We start from the raw sequence: 18318 nt of genomic DNA on the forward strand, positions 1-18318 counted from the left end.
CCGCAAACATGTGGTTCATGCAACGCGTACACGCATTACAATAAAACGAAATGATATCAAACACCACTGCCTTTTCATTTTCATTTTAAAAATATAAAACATTAATATGTGGTTTATGTAATATGTGCACATATACTCTTTTTATCTTCACTGTATGTATAATAAAATTAAATATGACAACCTTTTTTGTTAAATGACAGTTTTAATGAACAATTAATAGCCATTATAAAGTAAGTATAAAGTATAAGAGACTTATGTAATAGGAAATAAAGACAAAAGCAAACAATTAGTCAAATGTATGTAATGTTATAAAAGTCAGCACTGTATTACGATTAATAAATAAATAATTTATTAAACATTACACGACATTGCCTGGAAGAAATAATAGATTCATGAGACCAAAGATTGCCTGTTAGATTTACCCAAAATGAATTGTACCTCATATTTAACCACTACAGAGACATCAGAGCCAGCAACAAATGTCAGAAGGACTAGCCGAGGTGAGGCTGCTCTATGCGGATACATGAGCACTGAGTGCCCAGTGATCACGTGGAGCTCACGTCTCCGAAATCGGCGAAGCAAATTTTCAAATAGGAGCTATGTTTATAAATAAACCACAGATTTGAGTTTTAAACAACTACATTCTCGCCTGAAATACTCTTAGAACGGCATTTCATGCCACAATAACAGTAATGCTTTGAAAATTTTGTGGTTTTCCCCTCATTAACGCTCAGAGATTGGTGCAAAATGAATTCTGGGATACCTGGCTGCCTCAAATTCGCACAAGTCACCTCTAGATGCATCCTTGATAAAAGGGTGGAGCAAGGACACATCCAGGGATTTGAACTGTACTTTGTTTTATTTATTGCAAAAACAAATACAATAAGGCAATACAAGATCATAAGACGATCTTTGAGAACAGAGCACAAATAAAAAAAAAGAAAAAGAAAACAAGAAAAAGAGAGAGAAAAATACAAGATAAAAAAATAAAGAGAATTAATTACACAATAGGGTCTTCTAATAGTTTACATTTCTGCAATATACTAAACAGTAAATTGAGAAACGGCTACGGTTTTAAATTATTTGACTGTAACGACATAAAAATGATGCGTGGAAAATAAACTGTTGGCAGTCTAAAGTGAGTTTGAGTCATACTTTGAAGGTTCGTGTTGTTAATTATATGAAGCAGTGAGAAGTTAGGCACCGGTTAATGATTTAATGCACTGAGCACTGCTGTAGTTTATTTAATAACACTCTCCAACATCAGAATGCTACTTTTATTTCTTTTAAGTCTAATTCCTAGTCAACTTGTGAGGGGATAATTGCATTCCTTTTTTGTTTGACTGTGTTAATTTCTTTGAAGAACAATACAAATAGTCATAAATGTTCAGGGCAAATTCATTTTAATTTTAGTTTATTAATTCAGAATTTTGCCCAACCCTGCTTCATGTTAGTTTAAGGCCTGTCTGCCTTTACTGTAGTATTACTGCCCAGAGGAAAGTGAGAGACAGAATAACTACAACAACAAAAGGTTTTGATCCCCTATCAATCAGCAAGATTTCTGGCTCCCAGGTGTCTTTTATACAGGCAAGGAGCTGAGAAGGGAGTGCTCTTAATCTCAGCTTGTTACCTGTATAAAAGACAACCTGCCCACAGAAGCAATCAATCAGATTCCAAACTCTACACCATGGCAGGATGAATACAATGAAAGAGCTGTCCAAGGATGTCAAGGACAAGATTGTAGACCTACACAAGTCTGGAATGGGCTACAAGACCATCACCAAGCAGCTTGGTGAGAAGGTGACAACAGTTTGTGCGATTATTCGCAAATGGAAGAAACACAAAATAACTGTCAATCTCCCTCGGACTGGGGATCTCATCTCGTGGAGTTTCAATGATCATGAGAACGGTGAGAAATCAGCATAGAACTACACGGGAGGATCTTGTCATTGATCTCAAGGCAGCTGGGACCATAGTCACCAAGAAAACAATTGGTAACACACTACGCTGTGAAGGATTGAAATCCTGCAGCGCCCGCAAGGTCCCCCTGCTCAAGAAAGCACATGTACAGGCCCGTCTGAATTTGCCAATGATTCAGAGGAGAACTGGGTAAAAGAGTTGTGGTCAGATGAGACCAAACTCAAGTTATTTGGCATCAACTCAACTCGCCGTGTTTGGAGGGAGAGGAATGCTGCCTATGACCCCAAGAACACCATCCCCACCGTCAAACATGGAGGTGGAAACATTATGCTTTGGGGGTGTTTTTCTGCTAAGGGGACAGGACAACTGCACTGCATCAAAGGGATGATAGAAGGGGCTGTGTACCGTCAGGGGCGGGGCATTGAAAATGGGTCGTGGATGGGTATTCCAGCATGACAATGACACAAAACACACAGCCAAGACAACAAAGGAGTGGAGTGGGACAAAATCCCTCCTGAGATGTGTGCAAACCTGGTGGCCAACTGCGAGAAACATCTGACCTCTGTGATTACCAACAAGGGTTTTGCCACCAAGTACTAAGTGATGTTTTGCGAAAACTTATTTGATTAAAATGCAAATTAATTTACAATTTTTTTTAAATGCTTTTTTCTGGATTTCTTTTTGTTGTTACCATTAAAATTATAGACTTATCATTTCTTTGTCAGTGGGCAAAGGTACAAAATCAGCAAGGGATCGAATATTTTTTTCCTCCACTGTATGTGTCAGGGTTCTGTCGTGTATGTCATGTGTTCCCGCCTCATGTTTCCTTATTTGGTTTGTTTCCTGTCCTTGTTAAATGTTATCATTAGTTAATTCTTGTCCAGCCGTGTCCGTCTCGTTATCTATGATTATCCCCTGTATATTAGTCCTGTCTGTTCAGTTAGATTTCGTCTGGTCTACTCGTTACTCCCCGGTGTTTGATGTCTGCCTTGCCTTGTCCTGCCCTGATGTCTCCAGTAAAAGTTATTATTTGAAGTTATATCCTTGTCTGCGTGTTCCTGTGTCCTCCATCGTGTGTGCACCGTGACAGTATGTTCTCGGCATGACCCAAGGAATATTTTGAGACCAGTTTGATTACAATAGGCTAATGTAATGAGCATAAAATTAAGCATGTCTGAAAATTTCATTATTAATTGTTAATGAATGGTTAATCACTTTTGATCAATATGTGGCACTGTTACCAAATTGATGTGGCATGGTCAATGTGAGGTGACAATGACACATACAAAGTCTGGTGTCAATATGTCAATGCTTTGCAGAGATATATCCTCAGATGCAGTTTGGCATCATTCCAGCAAATTCATTGATGTGTTAAATGACAACCATTTCATATATCGACAAAACTTTTTGCCAGCATGGTCTGAAGATGATCAGAATCAAATGTTTTGAAAATCAAACAAATGGTCTAGGAGGAGTTCGAAAAGTAGGTTTTCAACATAAATTAAAGTGGCTGACAGGAAGTTCAGCTGATTATGGCAAAATTTGTATCTATGTTCTCAGCATGACCCAAAGAATATATTGAGACCAGTTTCATTACAATAGGCTAATATACTCAAAAATTATTAGCAGTTTTGTAAATGCCATTATAACTTTTGACCACCACTAGGTGGCGCTGCGCCGAAACTGTGCAGGTAGCCTTTAACCATGCCAGGTAGCAGGTAACCATTGTTGTTATAACACACACCACATTTGGTCAGAATACAATAAAGCATTGTGGAGATATGCCCTCATGTTCATTTTTACATGCTTTTCGTCAAATTCATTTGCACATTATTTGAGAACGGTAAGACCATAGACTGTACAAAACAAGGACGTAGTGTCCGTGACGTCACCCGTAGGTTTCTGAAGAGCATTTTTGAAGCTCAAAGTGCACGGAGACGGCCATCACCATCTTAGCAAAGTGTCACTCCTGGATGATCGAAAATGGGCAAAAAGGTGGGACGTGGGTGGAGCTGGTTACTGAAACCACATCCGCCTAGCGCGACGGTGGTGACAGAAGGCAATCCACCTGTCACTCAAGTTGCCACGCCCTTAATTATGCAGAACTTTAGGGCTTAATATAATTTAAACGGATGAGTTATAAAAAATTCACCCTCCTCACAGTTGTAATAAAGGGCAAAATTAGCTATATAGACCAAAACCTCTTTTTGTACCAGGGTGAAAACATTTTTTTTTCTGCTGTAAAGTTGCTCCTTTTGGAGCCAGTCTCTAGCGGCCAGTTGATGAATTGCAGTTTAAGTAACTTCCGTGTTGGTTTCAAGACAGAGGCCGGTAGGTTGCCGCTTGGGTAAGACTTATCAACTGGAATTCCATAACTTTTTACCAGCATGGTCTGAAGATGATCTGAGCCAGGGGCAGTTCTGGGATTTCATCTTAAGGGGGGCTTAGCCCTCAGAGAGACCATTAGATACAACGATACAAATTACCTAAATAAACAGTATTTTACTGTGCTTATGGAAACTGTATTACTGTATGAAGTAAATTGACAATTATCTATTAAAGTTACAGAAGTTACTTAGTTAAGAGCAGTGAGTGATTCTAATTTTTTTTTCTTTTGTTGTTTGATTAACATCATTAGCCTAATATAAGAAATGCATGGACCCATTTTACTGACACACATCCAATATTTTCTTAACTGTTTATGTTTATTTAAGACGTAACCGACTGTGTTTACTTGGAAACTCATCAAGACAGCCATTGTTGCATAATATTGTGTGAAACCACATTTGGTCTCGTTCTGTATCGCGTATCTTGTCAGTGTCTGCGCTCGCTTGGCCATTTGTTGTGGAAAAAAAGGAAAGTGTGTCAAGCTGAATTCAATTAGTATTTTGTTAGACGGGTATAAAAAAGCTTGAAGGCCTCCTTATGTGAAGACCGAAGAGTGTAAAGACCATCAAATCGCAGGGACACCAGCAAAGGATATAAGTACCCCGCTTTTGTTTTTCCTCCTCTTTCATACTACTTGTTTCACTTCTGTTTCAGATTTTATAACCATTTCTTACTATGTGTAAGTAAGTTTTTGTTTTGCCTGTGTGTTTGGCTCAGTGTTATTTTTTTGGGATTATTGCTAAACTAATGTAGTTTGATTTGTATTTATCTATTTAAATTTTAGTTAAAGTTGGAGTAATGTTTGTCATTTTATTAGTTTTTTTATTAAGTTTTAATTTTCTTTAATTTGATTTAGTTTAGTACTTCAACAGACTACTGTCACGGTCTCCTACTGTGAGGGAGCGAGGAACGAGGAGACACGGATATGTAGAATGAATTACAAATAAAAGTCTTTAATCCAGGAAACTCACACGTAGCACACAGGGATGACGATAGACACCAGACAAAGAAATAGGGAACTGAACACTCTTTAAATACACAGACAATTAGGGACTAATGACTCGACACACCTGAACCAAATAACATAATGAACAGGAGACAGAAACTGGGTCACGGAGCACATGGGGAGCAAAAAAAATTTGTGAGCCTCTGGGCTTCCAGGGTTGAACTCAGGAACGGGAGCTGACACTGGAGTGTGCACTGGAGGGCACTTTGGAGGAGCGGAGCTGGCCGGGACCAGTGGAGACTAAGGAAACTCAGGAGGGCTGGACTTAGAATCTGTGGCCCTCCTTGGGCCAAACTGGGAAACAGTAGCCCTCCCTGGGCTTAACTCGGGAACAGGAGCCCTCCGTGGGCTAAACTCGGGAACAAGAACCCTCCGTGGGCTAAACTTGGGAACTGGAGCACTCCGTGGGCTAAACTTGGGAACAGGAGCCCTTCCTGTGCTTAACTGGGGATCAGGAGCCCTCTCTCCCTTGCTGTGGCACAGACCATGCGCCATACTCTGCTCACCCTCAGCTGCGGTGCAGGGGGCGGAGCTCCTCTCCGCGCTCACACCGTCTACGGCTTTCTCCATCAAGATGGGAGTTGTTGCCGGCTCACGTCTGACTAACGTCGTCATCAGCAGCTCTGTCACTCTGTGCGGCGATGGCTCGTCGGTCGCGGCGGGCTCTGGCTCTCCGTCTGCGGTGGGCTCAGGCATGCGCTCTGCACAACGGGGAGATGGTGGGCTGGGCACTGGGTCGGGAGTGGAACTGGCGAGATTCTACAGGGAACAGGCGGGAAACAGAGATCCAAGGACCATCATCAGACGACGGCGCTCTGCACGCGATGTTCAAGTTGGCGTCGTAGAACGCACAGAGTGCGTTGTCTGGGTAGGTGGTGAGGACCAGGAACAGTCTGGTGTGGCCCTCAAGTGATTTCTCCCCCTGCTCCAGCAGGAGGAGGAGGTATTCCGGGCGAAGGAGGGGCTCCATGGGGCACACACAATGGAATAAAAAACTGAGTAAAAATGGGAAAAAAACTGAGGATACAAACGGAGGTAACGGTTTCGGTCCGGTGTTCTGTCACGGTTCGCTACTGTGAGGGAGCGAGGAACGAGGAGACACGAAGATGTAAAATGAATTACAAATAACAGTCTTTAATCCAGGAAACTCACACGTAGCACACAGGGATGACAATAGACACCGGACAAAGAAACAGGGAACTGAACACTCTTTAAATACACAGACAATTAGGGATAGGTATTTTTAAAAATATAAGTACAATCTAAAAACATGTATGTACACAATAAGTGCAGTGTATCAAATGATCAATTTAAATGTAAGTACATAGTAGTTAAGGCCACCTAATATAAAGTGGGACCAATTTCTTTATTTTTTAAAATGTGTATATGTAGTATTTATAAAGTTTTATTAGTTTTGGATCTGTTTTAGTTGTTTTAATACTACAATTGATTACTTCTGTTGTCCTCATTTGTAAGTTGCTTTGGATAAAAGCGTCTGCTAAATGACTAAATATAATATATTTGCTTATTTGCTTGAGAAGATGCAAAAGTGAATGACCCGATCTTCAATGGTACAATTTTCTGTTTCTATTTGATGTGCTATTTATACACAGAAACTCACTTTGGCGTGCTTTTTTTGCCATTGAAATGCATTTTCATGAGACCAGGCTGAGATTTGGTACTTGTGTGCTGTTTGTGTAGTGCACGCTTCATTCAAATGTATGTGTGCACAGTAATGATCTATCACACTGCGTTAGTATCACACTGAGATCGATAAACGAGCGAGAATGATGAACTTTCTTGAGGAAGCAGCACTGACCTGGTTGTTCAGATAGCTGTTTATAGTTAGGGGGGCTGAGACAACAAATAGGGGGGCTGAAACCCACCTAAAAAGGGTCTAGAACCGCCCCTGATCTGAGCCAATTTTGGTGAAAATCAGACAAACTGACTGGACGAGTTCGAAAAAGTAGGTTTTTCGAACTATGGAAAATTGCGAAAAATCTTGACCCTTAGAATTTTAAATTCTGGTGTCCATTCGAGTCGGCATGAGCCGAGGAATCAGAGGAAAAAAGTTTCTATCTAAACTTTACAGTTCAAATGTTAGAAGCATAAACATAAGTGCAAATTTGGGCATTAGTGTTGGCGCTAGAGAGTTTGAGTTTGAGACTCCAAACTTGCTATGGTTAATGTTGAGACTGTACTCTATAGGCTGAGACACACCAAGCTGACAAGAACTAGCGGCGACAAAAGCCGATGGTGTTGTTGCCTCACGTCGGCAGCGACTAGACCAAAAAGCTGCACTTGAACACACCGCTCAGAATACAGCCAACTGCAAACTAATATGTGCGTTCTGTGCTTGCGTGAGAGGAATTAACTGTCTTATATCAGCAGCTATCAATAGTATATATTCGTCATCTAAAAGGAAAAAACGGATATACGAGATATACGCAGATGAAATGTAAACAAAGCAGTGCTTGCTTGCCATTTTGAATATCAATTATGTTGATAACTTAAGTGGCTCATGTTGTTATGAAAAAATACACATTTTGGAATGCTTGGGTAAGATCTCATAACATTAGAACAGTCTTCGTTTACTTGCTTGTTTTCATCACTTTTGCTTTAATTCTCCAACATTGACTCGTTCGCTAAACTGATCATCCAATCAGCGTTCTCACTTTAAGCGATGGCCCCGAGGCCGATTTAACATGTTGAATCAGGTATTCTTCCTCCAAAGTGAGCTGACGTGTGGAACACACCAAACAAACTAGCCCGGCGTCGACCGAAAGCCGACCGTCGGCTTGGTGTGTCCCGGCCTAATTTCATAACTTTCCAGCAAGCGGTTCTATGGGCTGCCATAGACTTCCAGAGAGGAAGAATAATAATAATAGTAATAGGAACACCAATGCATAAAATAGGAGCCATTGCACCTTCGGTGCTTGGCCCCTAATAATATCTTTTTCACTGCATATATACAAGAAAAGTGAACAAAAATGTGTAAATTGAAACCTGTGTATCAAGTATCTTTTCATTTGATTAAAAAAAGAAAAAGTAACATCAAGTACAATACAGTTCATTTTAACACCCTTTATGCATTTGTGTAAGGTTTTGTTGTTTATTTTTTTGCATTCTATGGTTGCAAATGAATTTGAGAAATCTGTGTATTGGGCATTGATGAAGTCTCAGCTTTTATTAATTTGTGCTCACCTGGGCTGATTCTAGACACTGGTGCTCCTCCGATAGATGCGAGTGGTTTGTTCATCAGAGCTGAGGTGTCCCACAAGTCTTGTTGAGACTCCTTGTTATTCAGAGATGGTGTGTTCTTGCTTATTAACCCTAGGATTGATAGAATTATTATGTAAAACCTAATTTACCCAAAATACTGTAATGGGGTATTTACATATACATTGATTTGCTGCATTAAACATTTGTTTAGAAGGCATTTATTTTTAATGAGTCAAGAAAAAAATAACCTTCATGCAGTAATGCAATGCGTCAACTGTCAATGAGATCTGAACATGTGATCTGTGTTCTATGAGATACTCATCTCAAGCCATTACAAATGATCCATCTCCGCGTACATGCAGGGATATGCCTACTTTTAAAAATGTGTGGAAAGCCATGTCAGGAATTGTCAGCATTGTGAGCTAGTTTCAAATATGCAATGATAATCATTCATCTTCATGATAGTATTGATAGTATTGTGCACCGCTGTATTCATTAACAAAAAACAAGAAAAAAAAAAAACCCAAAAACAAACATGAAGTGACTAAATGAAACTGAGATCTTGCCTGGCAGGTATCTGGACTGGCGCAGGTAATGTTGTCTGGCTGAAGAGGTGTTCTGGTGATTAGAGTCTGGTTGGTTCAGTCTGCTGGTGTTTGGTAATTTTGTTACAGTGCTAAATGTATAAAGGGGTTTCTGGTCCTTGGGCCTGCAAAGTTTTTCATAACATAAAAAAAGGAAAGAGTGAAATCTCAAATGGAATACCTGAAATTGAAAGTGCAATAAAGAAGTACAAAAGCCCTATTCTCAAACTTGGTCAGCAGCCATGATACTAGACTATGATACTAGTAGGTTTCACAGACATGCTCCCAAGACAAAAGTCTACTAAAAAGATAGGCAGCAACATTATGCAGCTTTCTAGACTAGACAAGCTCTCAGCACAGATCATTATGGCCAGAAATGAATACATCATGCTAGAATGAGCTGGGACCAAAACAGTTTTTAAAAAGAAGGATGTTCTTTGTGATTATGCCCATTGATAAGCCTCTACTACTAATCGTCTACTACTGGCTAACAGAGGTGGGACCGTTTTACAAGTCACAAGTAAGTCTCAAGTCTTTGCATTCAAGTCTCAAGTCAAGACAGACAAATCCTAAGTCAAGACGGGCAAGTCCAAGTAAAGTTGCAAGTCCTCAACTTTAAGCTTCAAGTCCTAAACAAGTCATTAGTGCGGCTTGCCTAAAGTAGTGTTTCTGTTTTAATTACTAAAGTAAATTTGAAGTTATTAATAGTCTATAGCAAGTATAATTATAAGGATATAATAATTAGTGGTGTTTCATTGAGGAATTAATCATTGTTTGTGAACAAATATAGGCCTAAGTGGATGAATAATTTCTTTTTCAAGATTCAAGATTTTTATTCGTCACATACACAATTATAAATGTGAAATGTAAAAGTGAAATGTAAGTCAGGTCCGGTCCAAGGACAGTACAATTGTATAGAATACAAATATTAAGAAAAAGAAAAGTAGAAAAAAATAAAAAGAATAAAATAAAATAAAAGATAAAAAAATATAAATATAAATGTGCAGGTCAGTATGTTGACATAAATAGTAATATAACTGGAATGTGCAAAAGAATGTGCAAAAAAGTTGTACAGGGTATTTAAATAGCAGCAATGTGAGGTAGAAAAAAATTATGAATAGCTTATTGATATAGTGATATTTACATGGAGTCAAGTGATGTTATGACACAGAGTTAGAGTTTAGGAGCCTGATGGCCTGGGGGAAGAAGCTCCTCCTAAGTCTCTCAGTCTTTGCCATCAGGCTACGGAAGCGCTTACCAGATGGAAGCAAAGTGAATAGACGGTTACCAGGGTGATTTGAGTCCTTGATGATTTTGACAGCTCTACTTTTGCAGCGTTTGAGGTAGATGTCCTGCAGAGAGGGGACAGCAGACCCTGAGATGCGCTCAGCTAAGACAACAACTCTCTGTAGTGCTTTGCAGTCCTGATTTGAGCAGTTTCCATACCACACTGAGATGCACTGAGTCAATACACTTTCTATGGTCCCTGAATAGAAAGTTTTCAGGATTGCTGGTCAGACCCTGAATTTCCTCAGCTGTCGCAGATGGTACAGTCTTTGCCTGGCTTTCTTAACCTGTGTTTGGATGTGTGTAGTCCAAGTCAGTTTCTCGGAGATGTTTACACCGAGGTAATTGAAGCTACTCACCCTCTCCACAGGGGACCCACTGATCATAAGAGGAGTGTAGGGCTGCTGCTATCTCTTTCTAAAGTCCACGATCAGCTCTTTAGTTTTGCTCACATTCAGAGAGAGACAGTTGTCCTGGCACCATGATGTGAGTCTCTCTACCTCATCCAAGTATGCGGTCTCATCGTTGTTGGAGATGAGGCCCAGAACCACAGTATCATCAGCGAATTTGATAATAGATGTGTAGCTGTGAGAGGACACGCAGTCATGCGTGTAGAGAGAGTAGAGCAGGGGACTCAGGACACAGCCCTGTGGGGCTCCTACATTCAGGGTGATGGAGTTTGAGGTGAACTGACCAACTTTCACCACTTGAGGTCTGCCGGTGAGGAAGTCTTGAATCCAGTCACAGAGTGAGGAGTTTAGGCTGAGGTCAGTGAGTTTAGAAGCCAGCTTGATGGGGACTATAGTGTTGAAAGCTGAGCTATAGTCAATGAATAGCAGCCTTACATAATTCCCATTGTTGCTGTCCAAGTATGTGAGGGAAGAGTGGAGGACATGAGAGATGGCATCGTCAGTAGATCTTTTTGGGCGATAGACAAACTGAAGAGGGTCCAAAGTATCAGGTATGGAGGAGCAAATGTGGCTCTTTACAAGTCTCTCAAAAACCTTCATGACTATATATGAGAGGGCAACTGGCCGATAGTCATTTAGGCAAGAGGGTTTATTGTTCTTAGGCACAGGGATTATTACGGATTTTTTAAATGAGGTGGGAACCACGGAGGTAGCAAGGGACTCATTAAAGATAGACGTGAACAAACCAGCGAGCTGATCAGCACAGGACATCAGAACACGGCCGGTTATCCCATCAGGTCCGGCTGCTTTCCTGACGTTCACTTTCTTTAGTGCCCTCCGAACCTCATCCTCCGACACGGTGATTACAGGATCATCGCTGCTCTGCCTGCTGCTTCCTGACGTACTGGACAGCAGAGACGCACCGCCGCCATTGCAATCGAAGCGGCCGAAGAAGGTGTTTAACTCATCGGCCAGCAACGGATCTGCTCTCACCTCCGCGGAGGATTCGTTTCCGAAGGCACAGATGGTCCTCAGTCCCTGCCACATCCGTCGAGAGTCATTGAGCTGGAAATGAGACTCAATTCTCTGTCTGTATCTGTGTTTAGCAGCTCTTACTGCGCGTCGAAGAGCATAGCACGATGCTTTGTACTCGCTCATATTCCCGGTCAGAAGAGCCTCATTGTAAGCTTATTGTTTCTGTAGCTTGCTCGGTTAGCGTGTTTACAAAGCTTAATACTACATCCGTGAACTCGCTGACGTCAGAAGAACTCGCCCGGAACAAGTCCCAGTCGACATCATCAAGAGCCACCTGCAGCATAGCCTCTGAGTGGGAGGACCAGCGCGTCACTACTCTCTGCACCGGAGGATCCTGAACGAGCCTTTGTTTGTATTCCGGTGTGAGGAAAATGGCGGCATGGTCCGATTTGCCAAAAGCCGGTAGTGAGCGGGCTTTGTAGGCATTCTTGAACTGAGTGTAGCAATGATCCAGTGTATTTGGTCCTCTAGTTGGACAGGATACATGTTGGTGAAAGTTCGGCATGACCTGTCTGAGGTTAGCTTTGTTAAATTCCCCCGCGATGATAAAGGGGGAATTGCATCAGGATGTTTGTTAATGTAGCCGCTGAGCACATCGTGAAGTTTAGACAAAGCCAAGCCGGTGTCCGCCTGTGGTGGAATGTACACAGCAGTAACAACGATCGATGAAAACTCCCGGGGCAGATAAAATGGGCGGCAAATAATGGAAAGATGTTCCAGATGAGGCGAGCAGGAACGCGACAGAATGGAGATATTCCTGGGATCACACCATTTCTTGTTAATCATGAAACACACTCCTCCACCCCTGGATTTACCGGCCTCTGCTGTTCTGTCCGTCCGAAAAACAGAGAAGGTATCACTTGGCATTACAGCAGTGTCTGGGACCATGGACGAAAGCCACGTTTCTGACAAACAAAGGATGTTGCAGTCCCTTATGTCCCGTTGGAAACTAATCCTGGCTCTAAGATCGTCCATCTTATTCTCCAAGGATTGGACATTTGCGAGCAGAATGCTCGGAAGAGGAGGACTGTGAGCCCTTTTCCTGAGTCTATCTCGAATCCCAGCTCGTTTCCCGCGGTGTTTCTTGATCCTTCACCTCGGGGGGTTATTGTTCATCTCTGCGTTCCAAAGAATCTCCAGAGGCCATGCTGGATTCCTGGATAAAGTGTCCTGGAACAGGTTGGTGTAGCGGTTTCCAATGTCCAAAAGTGTTTCTTTGTTATAGGTGATCAGTGCCGATGTGAGATGTGTAAAAAGAGAAAGTAAAACTAAGTAAAAAAGTCGATAAAAACACAATCTTAGCGGAGCGACCTGGACGGCGCCCGAACAAAGCGGCGCCATCTTGTCTTAAATCTTTAAGTCCACTGTTTCATTTGTAAATGATTCAGTGATTTTAATGAATCAACTGAGTCAAATATTTAACAGCTTGCTAATATGTAATACAAATGCTCATTTATCGCCACCTACTGATGTAGGTCTTCAGAAATAGACATAGCTTTATTGGCATGATTGCTGGGTATTTATAGTATTTACAAAACATTTATGGTACTTTAAGTGTTAAACGGATACGCTGATACAGAATGTTAATTACTGGGCAAAGAGTTACATGAAATTAAATTGAAAAGTAAATAATATATAACAATAGTTATAATATACAAAGGTAACACTTTATAATAACGTTCAGTTGTAAGTCATTTATAAGTGATTAGTTAATGATGAGCTAATCATTTACAAAACATTCATAAGAAATTAATAACTGATATGCTAACAATTTGTGTATGTTTTGTTAATTAATTTACAAGTCATTTACAAGTTATTAGTTTATGATGAATTAATCATTTACAAAACATGACTATACATTCAAAATGATTAAGTAATATGCTGACGATTTACAAATCTGTCATAAGTTATCTTTTAAAAATAGCACCATGAAATAAACAGATCCTTAATGGTTAATAGTTACTAATTAATATATTATTAATCACTTATAAATCATTGAAATGTCAACATTTATTATCTCAATAAATGTTATAAATAATTTACGAAGCTTTCTGCATCCCCTAATCTAAAGTGTAAACTACTCATCAGTTGTAAATGTTTTACAAACCTTTGTTTCCAGTTGTGTGTGAGTAAATGTATACACACACACACACACACAAACAACCTGTAACCGGAAGGTTTATAAAACATTTACAACTGATGAGTAGTTTACACTTTAGATTAGGGGATGCAGAAAGCTTTGTAAATGCCTTGTAAAGTCGTGACGTATTGTCAAGTATGGTGACCCATACTCGAAATTGGTGCACCAATGACGCAGTGCTCTGCGTTTAACCCATCCAAGTGCACACACACAGCAGTGAGTAGTGAACAAATGCACACACACACACACACACACACACCGTGAACACACACCCGGAGCAGTGGGCAGCCGGGGAGCAATTGGGGGTTCGGTGCCTTGCTCAAGGGTACCTCAGTCGTGGTATTGAGGGTGGAGAGAGCGCTGGACATTCCCTCCCCCCACCTACAATCCCTGCCGGCCGGGGGCTCGAACTCGCAACCTTTCGATTACGAGTCCGACTCTCTAACCATTAGGCCACGACTTCCCCATACAATATATATATTGTAATATATATATATTGTATGCACATACAGATCATTTTTAACACTTAAGAAAGATCTACAAATGATGTGTAACACATTTACAAGTGATGAGTAGTTTACACTTTAGATTAGGGGATGCAGAAAGCTTCGTAAATTATTTATAACATTTATTGAGATAATAAATGTTGACATTTCAATGATTTATAAGTGATTAATAATATATTAAGTCAAGTCACCTTTATTTATATAGCGCTTTTAACAATACAGATTGTGTTAAAGCACTTAACAGTATCAAATTGGAGGATAGAGTGTCAGTAATGTATTGCATTACCAAACACCAATGACTTGTACATAAGGGTACTGTCATTTTAGACACGTCCAAAACTGTTGCAACAGAGATGGGAATACAATTTTTAATTACATGAATTATGTTTCCATCTTTGTAGCCACAGTTTTGTTAGTGCCTTTTTCTGTTCTAAAGAAGGGGGTGTCCAAACACTTTTGTCCTTATAGTGTCTATACAAGTCATTGGTGATGAGTTTTTGGCTCAATGTCTGCATTTAAAGTCACACCAGAAGTGTTCAACTGGGATTAGGACTTGGCTTTCTGCAGACCAGTCAAGATCTTCCACACTGACTGAATCTATCATGTCTTTTTGAACCGTGCCTTATACACAGAGGCACTGTCATGTTAGAATAGAAAAGGATCCTGTCCAAACTGTTATAAAATTAGAAGCACACAATTCCGTAGAATATCATTATATGCTTTAACATTAAGATTTGTACTCATAGAAATTACTAAAGTAGTCAAACATTAGAAGGGGGTGACCCAATACTTTTGGCAAAATAGTGTAGCTCTGTATTATTTTATGTTCTTATATAGGCAATTCCTTCAACAAATATTGATAAATTATTAAAATGTTATGCTGTCATGGAGACAAGTGCAATAGTAGTTATAATCATGACACTGCACTGTCTTTTTGTTATTCTTCATTCAAAATAAAATGTTAATATTTTAATCCTTTAAACAATTTCATAATGATCACAGTTGATGGCTTAGATTAGAGTCTATGTGTGGCCTACCATGCAGTAAGAGCCTGTTGGATTTACAACAAGTGAATTTATCCATTTCTTCTGAAAGACATGAAAGTGAGTGGCTGGTAAACAGGAACAATAGAATGAACTTTATAGGTAGGCTACATACAATGTGTGTTTGACGTGAAAAATATAATCCTATTATTATTGCCATTTCCACATACATCTTGTTTCTTCTTCTTCTTATTATTATTATAAATGGTTTATAGTGATTATGTGTATTTTAAATGTCTAAAATATTAAATAGCCTTAACATTATGTGGTTGAAAACACTAAGGTATAGTGAGTCCCTCTCTGGATAAGTGCCAAAAGCTGCACTAATCAAGACTAAGTCGAGTCGCAAGTCTTTATGTCGAGTCAAGTCACAAGTCCTCAAATTTGGGATTCGAGTCCGAGTCAAGTCCAAGTCATGCGACTCGAGTCCACAACTCTGCTGGCTAAATAGCAACTCTACCTTCATGTTCAGACTACAACACTCCCTTTCCCTAATGCCACTGTGATGTATGCTGATTTTTATGCAGAAAGAGACTGATGCAAAATTTACCGAATAACATCAATCTTGCAGCCTCCTTAAACCACACCATTTTTGTGCATTTGGCCAGGGGAGAACTGGTCGCAAGGTTTTTTTCCTCCATTTCTGTCAAATGATGGAGTTTGGGTTCCCTGCCACTGTCACCTTTGGCTTGCTTAGTGGGGCTCAAAAGACACTTAATATTCAGTAATATTACAGATTTGAAGACACTGACACTATCGGATGAGAACAAAACTTAAACTGAATTGAGCTGAATAATGACACTACTGTCTTCTTTAGAAATACTTCAGAGCTGAATCAAATCATTTTGCAACATTGACAGTTACTGAACTGAACAATCAACATTGAACTGACTCAAACTAAATAACGACACTACTGTCTTCAGTTGAACTGCTTATTATATATAGCATTTCAAATCAAATGGTTAAGTTTCAGTTTGGATGCCTTGTTAGAAGTTTAGTAGATAGCTAGGCTGCTTAGTAAGTTTCGAATAGTGTGCTAATTGAAATGTGCTAAAACTGCTGATGTTAAGCTCTGAATGTAGAGATCATACTGTGTAGTAGTTTTCTCCTCCTCAGGGCCTTTACTGGGTTTTTTAGAGAGGGTTGCTGCAGTATCAGGACAGTCAGACTCATCCCAGCTGTCTGAGGGTTTCATGTTGGTCCGTCCCCACCTTCTTCGTCCGTTCTTCAGCCCAATCAAACTGTTCTCACCCCCGACCACCTCATGTTAGGAACACAAAGTATCATTGTACTGATGTTCATTTAGGTACTCAAATGCAATAGAGAACTATAACAGGTAATCTTTAAGTTTCATTTTGATTTATCACAATTTAATTTTGTCAAGAAAGGGAAAAGTGGCTGAGTGGACATTTGGCTTATTTAACAGACTGTACTGCATCATACAATAATTATTAAATATTTTGAGTCACTTACGTTTTTATGCTTCATTCCCTGTTCAAATTTCCAAACTGATAAACAAGGTAAAATCTTTGTCTGTGATAATCAAGAGTGTGCCACAGATGCAGTAAAAAAAAAAAAATAATAATTATAATAAAAAAAAAAAAAAAAAAGTTAATAATAAAATACAACTTTTAAGATTTTGCTATATCATGTGGCATAAAGAAACAAATCTATAATGGGAATCTTAAGTTTTTCAAAGGTAATTACAACATTACATCTGAGAAGGAGGTTTTGTACCTTTTGTGTGTATGGAGCGAGAGGGTCTGTTTGAGAAAGAGACTGGGGCAGAGGAATCTGCTGCAGTGGCTGATGGGAGCTTCTGCTTTGGCCTTTAGTCTGTGACGACAACGCTGGTTCTGAGACAGACTGCAGCTCTGATCTGGATTCAGTAGGCAGGGTCATCTTTATCTGAGCCTTCCATACATCAGGGGTCATGGGTAGGGGGCCCAGAACTTGTCCTACTTGGAAGTAGGGGTATCTGAGTGCCTAAAATTATGTTTAGAAACAATTACTTACACAAACATTAATATTGTCTTTATAAGAATAATTAAAACATTGATGTCAAAAATGAATTGAATTGAAATAATTCGATTTCTTCTCCACCCCCTTTCTTACAGCACTCATACAACACATTTGTATGCATTACACATTATTACTATAGTCTGAAATGTGGGTGACTCCCATTGCACGTTTATACAGACAGTATTCTAAACATAACCGTAAAGCCTCGGTCACACCAAGAACGATAACTATAAAGATAACTATAAAGATAACAATATTACCATCCACACCAGCGGACGATATCGATATTGTCTGTTTATTCTAAATTCGTCTAGAATGCTCGTCTGCCGCTTTAAATTCTCGAGCTTGTTATAGCAGGATGGATTCTGATTGGATGTCAATGTTTGTATCGCTCATCAGCTGGAAAAAAATCGTTCTGAAAGTGATTCCAACTATATCGTTTCTCTGTGCCTTTATCGTTATAGCTGTGGTGTGGACCTTAAGCTGCTGTGTGAACGGGACATTTCGAGACTCACACCTGTAAAGAAAAAGCGGTTATCATTCCCAAAAAACTGACAGTGTGAACGTAGCCAATAACTGAACACATCAAACAAAGATAAACATGGGCGGGGCCCGGGCTGCAGCCCAGTCAAGCCCAATAGTAAGTCTGGCCATGTGTACAGATGTTCGTTAATGCTAGCGTTATCTGTTCACCACCATAGCTAGGCAATAATTCTAGACTTGCAATTTTTAGAGATTGTGAGATGTTTGCTGTG

General features: G+C 39.9%; 1 protein-coding gene across 8 annotated transcripts in view; it reads right to left on the bottom strand.

Moving 5' to 3' along the window:
* Positions 1-18318, bottom strand: part of LOC306865279 (serine/threonine-protein kinase MAK-like) — a 78095-nt gene that overhangs the window by 9094 nt on the left and 50683 nt on the right. For all 8 annotated transcript variants that reach the window (XM_079409805.1, XM_079409807.1, XM_079409806.1 and 5 more), the window contains 4 exons: positions 17279-17527; positions 16633-16802; positions 9103-9245; positions 8519-8647 (listed from right to left, as the gene is read on the bottom strand). In XM_079409805.1, the coding sequence (XP_079265931.1) occupies positions 8519-8647; positions 9103-9245; positions 16633-16802; positions 17279-17527 (691 nt within the window). The remainder of the gene's footprint in view (positions 1-8518; positions 8648-9102; positions 9246-16632; positions 16803-17278; positions 17528-18318) is intronic.

The sequence above is a fragment of the Barbus barbus genome (assembly GCF_936440315.1).
Source record: "Barbus barbus genome assembly, chromosome: 46".
NCBI classification, from domain to species: domain Eukaryota; kingdom Metazoa; phylum Chordata; class Actinopteri; order Cypriniformes; family Cyprinidae; genus Barbus; species Barbus barbus.